The sequence below is a fragment of the Suricata suricatta genome, chromosome 13, assembly GCF_006229205.1.
Source record: "Suricata suricatta isolate VVHF042 chromosome 13, meerkat_22Aug2017_6uvM2_HiC, whole genome shotgun sequence".
Lineage (NCBI taxonomy): Eukaryota > Metazoa > Chordata > Mammalia > Carnivora > Herpestidae > Suricata > Suricata suricatta.
The window spans coordinates 19,224,127-19,236,230 of record NC_043712.1 but is presented as its reverse complement, the minus strand read 5'-3'; the positions used below and the strand labels follow the sequence as shown (position 1 = coordinate 19,236,230).

Genomic DNA, 12,104 nt, shown 5'->3' with positions numbered 1-12,104 from the left:
TAGCATAAATTTGTTCATAATCACTTTAATGCCCCTAATATCTGTGGCATATATATTGATGCCCCTTCTTTCATTCCTGATACTAATAATTTGTGTCCTCTTTTTCTTTTTTTAACCTTTTTGGCTCAGAGGTTTATCCATTTTCTTTATTTCTACAGAGAATCAGCTTTTAATTTCATTATTTTTCTCTTATATTTACCTATTTTCTATCTATTTTCCTTTTCCCAGAAAAAGGAACCCCAATTATATACAATATATTAAACTGTCCCATAGTGTCCATGCTCTGTTCATTTATTTTTAGCCTTTTACCCTTTTTGTTTTTCATGTTGGGTAATTCGCTTGCTCTTTCTTCTTCACTGAGTTTTTTCTTCTGTGGCATCTGATCTTTTATCTCTTACTGTATGATTTTTTTAAATGTTTATTCTTGAGCGGGGAGAGGAGCAGGGAGAGAGGGAGACACAGAATCGGAAGCAGGCTCCAGGCTCTGAACTGTCAGCACAGAGCCCGACATGGGACTCGAACTCACGAACCACACGATCATGATCTGAGCCGAAGTTGGACACTTCACCAACTGAGCCACATAGGCGTCCTGATCCCATACTGTATGTTTTTTAACCGTACAATTCATTCTTATTTCTACAGGTTTGACTTGAGTTGGTTAGTTTTTGTTTGGGGTTTTCACATCTTCCATTGCTCTCCTGATGGTATTTGTGTTTCCTTCCAGACTTTGAGCACAGTTCTGAGACTTACGGCTGCTGCCATCAGCTCCTCATTGGATGATTCCATCGTCTCTGTCCCTTGTGGCTCTGCTTCTGTTGATTGGTTTTTCTCCTGGTGATAGGTCATATTTTCCTGCTATTTTAAATGCTTGATACTTTTTTATTGGATAATTGACATTGTGAATTTTTATATCGTTAGGCACTTGATTTTGAAGAAGCACTGAACTTTGTTGTGGTTTACAGGTTAGTGACTTGGTACTTTGGAGACTGACTCTTAAAAAGTGTTAGGGCTGGTCTAGTGTGGCCGTTAACCTGTGGCTAATTTTGCCCCGTAAGAAGGGGACCCTCATTATTCCTTATGCATTGAGATCTCCTTTCAGGCTAAGGGATTGCAGTTTGTTTTCCTTCTCCCCCTACTCCCTGCTTTCTGGTGCTTTTCCCCGTGGTCTTATGGAACTTGACCCTGTGCGTGGGCAGGTGAGTACTGAGCAGACTCCAGGGAGCCCTGCAGAAGGTCTCTAGAGCTTTCTGTATGTAACTCCCTCCTCTCTGGTACTTTTCCCCGTAAATTCTAGCTCCCTTGGGCCTCCCTAAACACTGAATTCTGCCTCTTCAAATCCACAAGACCACTGGGCTCCGGGCCAGCCCCTGGTCCCCACGCTGCCGCTTGGAAGCTGCGCACAGCCAAGCCTGCTGTCCTGGTGCTCAGGCAGTTGTGCCTCTTTCCCAGGTGACCAGTCTGAAGGCAGAGGTATCAGGTTTCACAGTTGCTTACAACTCTGATGAACAGCTGCCACAACAGGCCGTCCTTAATGGGTGGAAGTGAAAGTCCCCTCCCTGTCTATTGTTGATGCAGAGATTTGTCTGTTATCTGACTTGCATGTATATAAATGTGTATATAACTAGACTGTGCACAAAACTGTGATGAGATCTTCCTTTTCATTTTGCATTTTCCCCTTGTTATTACAGTCTTCACATCCACCTGCCCTAGTGTTTGTAACACACTTCCAGTAGATGTCCTGGAGGCTCCTAATTAGCCCTGCAGGGCTGAACATGTAGATACTGGGGAAGCCTCCTTCTCTAGGAATGAAAGTTGTGGCCTCGGCCACCAAGGCCTGATGCCTTTAATCAAGAAGAATGGAAGGTGTCTAGCAACCTTGAGCAAGTGTCACAGGCCCATTCATATCTTCAGACTTGTGATTCTGCCTGTAAGATGGTGTTCCGGAGAAACAAACCCATAACAACAACAAAAGCACAGAGAAACAGTGTTAGAATCTCAGATCAGGCAGGTGCATTCGCAGCAGAACAGTAATCTTGGAAACAGCCCAGAAACTCCGCATTTGGTGTGTAGTTAAGCAGCCATTGTATATCATAGGATGGAAGATTGTGTGGCCATTTGTAGTGACAGGCATGTTATTCAGACCATTTCCACTCAGAAGTTACTCTGTAGGGGTGCCTGGTGGCTCAGTCGGTGAAGCATATGACTTCAGCTCAGGCCATGGTCTTGCTGCTCCTGAGTTCAAGCCCCGCCTTGGGCTCTCTGCTGACCGCTCAGAGCCTGGATGGAGCCTGCTTCAGAGCCTGTGTCTCCCTCCCTCTCTGCCCCTCCCTTGCTCATGCTCTGTCTCTCTCTGTCTCAAAAATAAAAAATTACAAATATTGTATAACAGTTACAAGGAGTAGCTGTTAAGGGAGGAAAACAGGCATGTGCCATCTATTTATAATGACACAGTCACATATGTGCAAGTAAACAAAAACCAGGGAAATGCACGGAGCAGGCATTAGGACTCAGGGGCCTGGGGGTGTCTGTCTGTCCCAGGCCTGCCTTTGGTTTTTTGTGTCATCTGGGGCTGCAGTTTCCACATCTGACAGGGAAGGAGGCTGAGAACTTAGCATCACATCGGGATTTGGTTTTGTTTTGTTCCTTTCATTAAATTTTTAGTAAACATACTGAAAAGATGGAAAAGTGGACTTGAGAGACGTGAGAGAATGTGAGGTCCCTCAGGCCAGTTGCTGTCACTGGCTGCCCTCACCCCTTTCTCTTTTCGATTTTATTTTTTAATGTTTGTTTATTGTTGAGAGGGGGAGAGAGAACGAGGGAGATGAGTAGAGGCAGAGAGAGGGAGACACAGAATCCAGAGCAGGCTCCAGGCTCTGAGCTGTCAGCAAAGAGCCCAACGTGGGGCTCAAACTCACGAACCGTGAGATCATGACCTGAGCTGTAGTCAGTCGCTTAACCGACTGAGCCCCCAGGGCGCCCCCTTGCCCTCACCCATTCCTGTGGGCGTGGGGCCTCCCAGACTCCTGCCCACTGTGCGCTCGCTGTGCCCTTGGCCCTGGGCTCACGTCTTTCCCTGTGTCTTCTCCTCTTAATCCCTTCAGCACATGGTCATGTCCGTGTGCTCATCTTCATTCTTTCAAGTGACAGAGTTGAGACTCTGCAAGCATCAGATGGTTGTCTGGGCACCAGCCAGGACTTGGACCCAGGCCTGTGGCCTAGAAACCTGGTTTGGACTTCCTTCACCCGCCATGCTGTAGGTCTTGTCTTGCCCCTGAGGGTCACACGCCATCCCCTTTGTGCCCACAGCAGACAACGAGAACAACATCGCCTCCAACCAGCCCCGATCGCCTCCTGCTGTTGTGGAAGAGAAGTGGAAACCGCAGGCCCAGAGGAACAGCGCCAACAACAGTAGGTGCCTCCCAGGCTAGAGCCCAGGGGCTCGCGGAGGTCTGCCCCAGGCACCCTGAGTCCCACTCTCATCGTTCCCCTCTGCCCTCCCCCCACCAAATCCCACCCATCTAGGATGATGGGAGACCACGTCCGAAGCCCTTACCCACCTCTGACCTTGTCTGTGGGGATCGTGGCCTCACGGGAAGGGGAGAAGGAAGCGCAGGGAGAGGAGGTGATCTTTTTGTGTCAGAGAGCACATACTAGTGATAGAGTCAGGCTGGAGTCACACTCCCCACAGTTTCTGCTGACTGCTCTTTCCTGATACTGTGGCCTCATTTATTTTATTCACTAGAGATTCCTTTATTGGAGGCAGTTCCTATATTGAGGAAGTAGTTAGACCAGTGGGCTTCAGAGGTCTAGGTGCATGACACACGTAGCAAGTGTGTTGTACACACACTGCTATATTCTGTTCCCATGCTCGCAGCAGACATTACTAATCAATCCTAGAACATTACTCCTGTAAGACTGTCCCATGTGAAAGACCACCGGCCCCACCAGTTTGCGTACAAGACGAAACCTCTGCATGATTCCAGACACTAGATGCCTAGAGTGGCAGGCTGTTGCCAGGAAAAGGGGCTGAGTTTCATTACACCTCTCTTTGTGTCTCCTGCCAGCCATGACCAGCGGTTTAACCCCCAACAGCATAATCCCCGAGAAGGAGCGGCAGAACATCGCAGAGCGGCTACTGAGGGTCATGTGCGCCGACCTGGGCGCCCTGAGCGTGGTGAGTGGAAAGGAGTTCTTGAAACTGGCCCAGACCCTGGTGGACAGCGGGGCCCGCTACGGGGCCTTCTCGGTCACAGAGATCCTGGGCAACTTCAACACGCTGGCACTGAAGCACCTGCCGCGCATGTATAACCAGGTGAAGGTGAAGGTGACGTGCGCCTTGGGCAGCAACGCCTGCCTGGGCATCGGCGTCACCTGCCACTCGCAGAGCGTCGGCCCCGACTCCTGCTACATCCTCACGGCCTACCAGGCCGAGGGCAACCACATCAAGAGCTACGTGCTGGGTGTAAAGGGCGCGGACATCCGCGACAGTGGCGACCTGGTGCACCACTGGGTGCAGAACGTGCTGTCGGAGTTCGTGATGTCGGAGATCAGGACGGTGTATGTGACGGACTGCCGGGTGAGCGCGTCGGCCTTCTCCAAGGCCGGCATGTGCCTTCGCTGCTCAGCCTGTGCCTTGAACTCAGTGGTGCAGAGCGTGCTGAGCAAGCGGACGCTGCAAGCCCGTAGCATGCACGAGGTCATCGAGCTGCTCAACGTGTGTGAGGACCTAGCGGGCTCCACGGGCCTGGCCAAGGAGACCTTCGGGTCCCTGGAGGAGACGTCGCCGCCGCCCTGCTGGAATTCGGTCACCGACTCGCTGCTGCTGGTGCACGAGCGCTACGAGCAGATCTGCGAGTTTTACAGCCGCGCCAAGAAGATGAACCTTATCCAGAGCCTCAATAAGCACCTGCTCAGCAACCTGGCAGCCATCCTGACGCCAGTGAAGCAGGCCGTCATCGAGCTGAGCAACGAGAGCCAGCCCACCCTGCAGCTGGTGCTGCCCACCTATGTCCGGCTGGAGAAGCTGTTCACGGCCAAGGCGAATGACGCGGGCACCGTCAGCAAGCTATGCCACCTCTTCCTGGAGGCCCTGAAGGAGAACTTCAAAGTGCACCCGGCGCACAAGGTGGCCATGATCCTGGACCCGCAGCAGAAGCTGCGCCCCGTCCCGCCTTACCAGCACGAGGAGATCATCGGCAAGGTGTGCGAGCTCATCAACGAGGTGAAGGAGTCCTGGGCGGAGGAGGCCGACTTCGAGCCGGCCGCCAAGAAGGCCCGCTCCGCCGCGGGCGAGAACCCCGCCGCTCAGGAAGACGATCGGCTCGGCAAGAGCGAGGTGTACGATTACCTGCAGGAGCCCCTCTTCCAGGCCACCCCCGATCTCTTCCAGTACTGGTCGTGCGTCACCCAGAAGCACACAAAACTCGCCAGGCTGGCCTTCTGGCTGCTCGCGGTCCCGGCTGTGGGGGCCAGGAGCGGGTGTGTAAATATGTGTGAGCAAGCACTTCTGATCAAGAGGAGGCGACTGCTCAGCCCGGAAGACATGAACAAACTCATGTTTCTGAAATCCAACATGCTTTAAGACTTGACTTTGGAACAAAAAAGAAATGAGAAAGAAAAGAAAAAGAAGAGAAACGTTAGGAGGGAATGAAAGAAACATACACACACAACACTGTCGCAAACAAAGAGAAGGAATTTAAGTTCTAAACACTGTGGACCTCATTGTAAATGCCCCCTGGAAACTTAAGTGCTTTTTCGGTGTGCGTGTGCGCATGTGTGCGCGCTCCCGCATGCGCGCGCGCTCCCGCATGCGCGCAGACGCCAGCCCGCACGCACCCTGGGTGTGGGGCGTGGGGGCCTCGGCAGCTTCGCGCACACATGCGCACACGCACGCAGCCCTGGTGCGTGGGCACGCGCCTGCTCGTGGGCACGTGTGCATTAAACTGGGTGTGTCAGGAAAGCTGAGTGGGGAAGAGGGAAGACGCTTCACCTTTTCTCAGTGAGGGGGCTTTCGAGACTCCGTTTTCAGGTGTGCAGATTGGTAGAAAGCTGATGTCGTAAAACGTTCAGGCAGCTGAGATCTGAAGTGACTTGACGCTCTCTATCCTCGACCCTGTGGTCCCCTCCCCTCCTTCCCGTGCCCTCCAGCTCCCAGCCCTCCTGACCCTCAGGCCCCCACCCCTCCCCGGCTGCTCTGTCATGGATTCTCCAGCCTGCATCAGATGGACAGTTTCTGCACTAGACTTTGTTCTCGTTGACCTTCAGGGCATTGAGCTGTTGCCTTCGGGATACCCTTGGGCGTCCCGGGGCAGCCGCCTTAGAAACACACCTATCTATCTCCCCAAATCAGGAAAGGAGACTTTAAGACTATAAAGCTGACTTTTTGCTTTTTAATATAAGATAGAAAAAAAAAGACATTTTTTAAAGAAGTATAGATACTGTCTCCACTCCTTAATAATTGTTTTTCCTAACATTTTAGCAGTTTTTACCCTTTTTTTTTTTTCAAATTTGATTTTAGACTCTGCTAGGAAGCACTGAATGTCTGTAACTTATGTTTTGGAGGTTTTTTTCCCCCCAATTGCCCCTTTTTGTTCCTCAGATCACACTGTAAACTAGCTCATCTCAGTGGGATATTCAGTATCCTAGGGATTTGATTAGCCCTCCCTGTACAGTCCCATTTTCATGTATTTGAACAGCCAAGTCCATGAACTTTACTTGGCTTTGCTGTTTGGAAGCCAGGAGTGGGGTTGGAGTCACATGTCACAGGTGTGGGGTTCGGTGGAAGCCATAGGCAAGCGTGTGGCTTGGGGGTGTTCCTGAATGTCCGCGGAAGGCCCACCCTCCTGGTTCGCGGGTCTGTACTGTGAATGTCTGCTTTACATACCGAGTGCGTTACACTACTCACCACGTCACTGACACTTCTGGCTCCGCAGGGACTCCCGAGTCCATCCACGTTCACGCCCATCTCACCTCAGACCCACGTCCCCTCCCCCCCTTTCCAGGACCCCAGGGATTCCCGTGGTTCCAATACCCACAGCCTGGGGCTCCCTGCGTGAGCCTCAGCCCTCCTTCCAGGACAGTCATTGAGCATGGTGCCTTGTGGGCCTAACTTGAGGGTGGAATGGCATTATTAGACCGCATTCAACTCGAGGCTGTCAAAGATGACTCTTCTCTCCATGAACGATTTCTGTTTTCCACACTCAGCCCCGATGCCAAGAGGGTGGCCCCTTAGCCCTCACGAGAGGTGGTTCTGTCATGGTCAGTACCCCACCCCCTCCCCACCTCTCCACAGTAACAGGCTGGTGGCCACGTGGCCCCCCAGCACCCGTGCCTGTGGGATAGAGATGGTTATTCCAAGCGCTTCGGGCTAAGAATGGCCGCCATCATGGAGGGCTCTTTGCAAAGGCACACTTTACCATGTTGAAGGTTGACTCCTGTCCATCCCTTCCTCATAACAAAGCATTACTTATCAGCGAGATACCTCGACTCCGAAAAGCACTGTACAACATCCCCCTCCCCGGGTCCGTAGCAGATGGGGAAGTCAAGTTGGTTCAAAAACTCAAGAAGGCTTAGGACTGTAGACCAGAACAGTGCCCCTGGGGGCCAAGCCTGCTCACGTCACCTCATGAGAACTAACCCAGCTTTCCCCTCCCAAGTCTTGGACGTACTGAAATGCATCACCTTGGGCCATTCGCACCTTGGCTCCAACAAGCTGTGGTCTCAGGAACCGATGTACCGTTTCCTCTCCTGGAGAAGTTCTGCATGTTTCCCCCACATTTTCAACTGGGTCACACCACGGAAGAGCCTCCGTCTGCACTGAACAGTCCCCCGATGTCACTCTCCAGGGAGCGTTGGGAGCATCCCCAAACGTTCTGATCAGATCTTCGGGGACATTCCAGACGGTGGCTGCAGGGTTGCTGATGGGTGACAGATGCCTGCAGCAGTAGGACCCTCCAGTTTTGCTTTGCTACTGGGGAAGGGTCTACGACCTGGCACTCTGAACCACACAAGGAGGATCAGAGTCGCCTACTTGGTGTGGTTGGTGGGAGCAGAGCCTCAGAGCCCGTCCTCCCTCTCCTGAAGGCAGAGCTGCCATGCTGTTGAGCCATTATTGGGCCCGTGAGACAACAGACATTTCACTTTTTTGCAAAGCCATCAGAGACCAAGCCCAGATATGAATTTAAGAGCACTCCACATTCTCTTTGGAACACGGGGATATCTGCCCTCCAGAGTGAAAATTCAAGTAAGTCTAGTTAACTAAACTCTAGGCATCAAGTCATACACGTTGCCCCCGTTCTGTTCTTTTTTCCAACTCTGTTCACCCTCCGGGCTTGGCTTGCTCTGTTTAAGGTGGACGCCACTAGACACCCTCAACACTGTCTCCTGGGGCTGCCTCATCCAGATACGATGACGAGGTGGCACGGAGTCCTTTCTCTCTTGCAGCCGCTGGTTCCCAGACACTGGGGTCGCTAACAGGAAAGGCTGTATCAAGGTGCCCCTTCAGTCTGCTTTCTCATGCAGGCCTTTCCCGCAGCACACATCTTGGCTGCAGTGAACAGCTTAGTAAAACCCAAAGATCTCATAGGCTCAGCCACTGGCCCCTCGTTTCCAGCAATATCCACCTTATCCACCTTCTAGTTTAGCCAAAGGACTGAGGTAGATACTTGCAGTTCATCTCCTGGCACTCCCCTGCCATTGACCTTCAGCAGAATCTGATCTTCTGCGCCCTGGCTCTGTGGCCACCATGGAACTTTCCACCACAGGCCCTTGTTGGCTGGCAAAGCAGGAGATAGGGCCATTTGTAACCTGTTCTCCACAGCTCAAGGTGGTCTTCTGCTGACTTGGGCACAACCCACCTAAGGCCATGGGATTCGCAGGGCAGCGGGGAGAACATGCCTCCACTCGGCTGGGTGTTTTTGTCTCCTGTGAGGTCAGTGGGCGTCACCACCAAACCCTCAGCCGAGGACTGCAGCCTGACGGGTGGTGGATTTGGAGTAGCCTGGGCCGGGGTGCACCATTCACCCTCGCCGTGCCTGGGTCCAGCGGCCAGGTCTCCCTTGGATGGTGGTTATGAGCCGGGAGACGAAACGGAAGGGCCACCTCAACAGAGCTGCGGGCCGTGTCTGCGAGTGAGCTTCCTTTGCCACCATCCACTTTGACGGCCTTTGGCTCAGCTTCCAGGGACTGGCTCGTGGCTGGGAGAGGGACACAGGGGCTTCCTGGTGAGGCGGGAATGGTCCAAGGAAGGACTTGCATCTTCACCTGGTCCGTCGGCCAGCAGGCGTTCTCTCCGTGAGTTTGCTGCGTTGTCTCCTGCACTTTGAAACACCAGGGAAACGCTCTGTAAGGCGTGTTTTCCACTGTGAAGCCTCATCTCGCCTTCAGGAGGCCCCTGTGCTTGCGCGAGGGGCACCGGGAGGAGGTCAGGGATACAGTGCGCCCCCTCAAGGGCCACACGTTCACAAGAAAGTCTTGGAGGGAAACTGGGTTGCGGATGGAGAAGGGGGGCGCCTGTGAGAAACGGCCAGAAGTGGGGCAGGGCCGGAAGCCATGGTGATGGACGTGCTCGCAGAGACGGGTACACAGGGCGTGGGGGGCAGTCTCCTCACGCTCCTTGAGCTGGGCTAAGTTCACAGCAGCAGCGCCTGGGTCCCTGGGACATACCTGACGGGAGCTCCCAGAAAGGCTGCTGGTTCCGATAGAACAAGAGAGGCTGCGTCAAGCTCAGGCTGTCCCCTGGAGACCGTCGGTGGGGGCCCCCTGCCTTGGCCCTGCCAGCCCCAGCCCAGGCCACCGTGTCCAGCCGGGCCGGTGGTGGGAGGCCTGGGAAGGGGCCTGCCCCTCTCTTCACTGTGGCTAATGTTTGCTAGGCCAGTTATGGTGAACCAATGATACAGTGTGTTTTCCTCTTAGGTTTCCCTTCCGGGTTCCCCTCTTCAGGGTTTTCTGGAGGATTTGGTGGTGGTGGTGGTGGTGGTAGTGGTGGTGTTTTCCCTCCACTCTCATTTGGGTTTGAGGATCGTGGTCTGTAGAGGCCTACCTTTCCTTGGAGGGGGCCTGTGGTTCTGTATGAGAGGCACCTGCTGCCCGCTTGGATGAGGGGCAAGATCCTTAGGTCGCTGTTTGCTTAGATTCATGCCCCCAAGGCTGCCGCCACCACCACCACCGTCACCATGGGTGTCGCTTTAAACTGTTCCAGAGAAGGATTTGCTAGGTCTGCAGTTGGGCGTCAACATCAGGACCCCACAAGGGTCCTTCCCACCCGTGCGTCCCCACCGGGCACCTTGACTCTTCGAACCAAAGTTCCTTAAAGGGGCACAGCCCAGCCTTGTCGGCAACCTCAGGGGCCTGGGATCCCCGTGGTGCTTCCTGAAGTCCGGGTTGGCAGAGACCATGGGGTCCGTGGCCAGCCGGAAGGAGGCCTCCTCCCACAACCCAGGTGCCAGCTGGTCCCCGCCTGGGGCCCTCCCGCCCAGCTGGGGTGGTGGGGGGGGATGCGGGTTCCCAGGCGGTGAGCCAGCTCTCGGACTGGCATGGGGCTGGGACTCGCCAGCCAGGAGAGAGAGGACCCGCCAGGCAGCACGTCCAGGGCCATTCAGATCCCAAGCATCAGGAAAATCATTTTGTACAACCACCCGAAGCAGAGATATTTTTTAAGAAGCGTTAAATTATTTTCAGTTGTCTTCTGATCCTGCCTTTTTTCTTTTCCCTGCAACTTCGCATTGGTGATTCTTTCACATCAGGTAAAACTCAAGAAAGCCTTGGTGCCCCTCCCTCCCCGCACCCCCGCTCAGTAACCACGTGCGTGCACCCCATCCTTTCTCAGTAGTGAAGACGTTCTAGGCAATACCATAGGCACATCTGACTGTGTCTCTCTCTCTTCGAGTGCAAGAAACTCAAGTCATCTTAAAAAAAATACAAAAAAAAAATTTACAAAAAAACAAACACAAAAAAATATCTTTTTTAGGCCAGAGTTTTCTACAGGTATTAATGAATATTTTTCTTAATCCTTATAAGTTTTATGTGTTTAATATTTCTTAATACCGGTAGCATTAATTTATACTTTTGTAGCAACACAATATTTTTATAAACAGCCAGTGCTTGGCTCCAGTCTCCGCGAGGGGTTTATGCAGGACCATCTTGGGACCCTGCGTACCATGTACTGTATTTAAAAAAAAAAGTTACCTAGTGTCACCCTTGCTGTGTTAATTAACAAAAGACGTTGTTCGCGGTCTCCTGTGTCGTTGGTGTGGATCCAACAGCTCTCCGAGGAGTCACATTGCATGGGGATTGAGTTGACGGTTCTTGTGATACATAAACCCCCGAGACCCAACTTGAGGGTTTATTTAGGGTTTTTTGTTCGTCCTCTGGGATTTTCATTTCACTTCGTTTTGGTACCGTATCTCCATTTACAGCCAAATCCGTTTCGTGATGTTTAAAACTTTTTCTGATGTGAAATGGAGGGAAGGAACAGGAAAAAAAAAAGATTTTTACAAAGTAATAAAATTTAAAACTGAGCTGTTTAAATGTTGCTGTTTTTACCTGTCTGTTCTTGTCCAAACGTGGGACATTCCCAGGAAGAAGAGGAAGGTTCCGCTTGGCTCCTTAAATCACCAAAAGCCCCGGCCCAGGATTCACCCCCCACCCCCGAATTCTTGCAACATTATTTCCCAGTTGGTTGATGCCAAGGTAAAAAGACATCCTTTTAATGGTTAGAGAGGATCAGTTACTTAAATGATTTCATGTCAGTGTTGTATTTATGGTTTTACAATAAAACAACCTTTAGGAAGATGGCGGTGTGCGGTGTTATTTCTTGGGTCTGCTGTTGGGCCGTGTCGTCCTGTGAGGAGCAGGGCCCTGGTGAGGAGAGAGGGACCGGAGGCGGGATCCCTGGGGCGACAGAGCCAGAGCCCGTCCCGAGGGGGCACGGCAAGGCCGGGGTTGTCCGCGTCTTACCTGAGCCCATCACTCAGAACCAGCACCGGACCCGGCGCAGATGTCTTTATAAATGAGGGAAAGACGTGGCTCCTGTGGGTCTCACTTTAAGGACCACTGTCCCTCAGAAGAAGGAGGACTTCATCGGAGTCCTACAAGCCCAGTGCCTA

The 12,104-nt window shown here is 52.6% G+C and overlaps 1 protein-coding gene across 1 annotated transcript in view; it reads left to right on the top strand.

Moving 5' to 3' along the window:
• Nucleotides 1–11,665, top strand: part of ZNF618 (zinc finger protein 618) — a 171,233-nt gene extending 159,568 nt beyond the window's left edge. The window contains exons 12-13 of the mRNA XM_029919630.1: nt 3,307–3,408; nt 4,065–11,665. Coding sequence (XP_029775490.1) covers nt 3,307–3,408; nt 4,065–5,581 — 1,619 coding nt within the window. The 3' untranslated portion in view covers nt 5,582–11,665. The remainder of the gene's footprint in view (nt 1–3,306; nt 3,409–4,064) is intronic.
• The last annotated feature ends 439 nt before the right edge of the window (nt 11,666–12,104 follow it).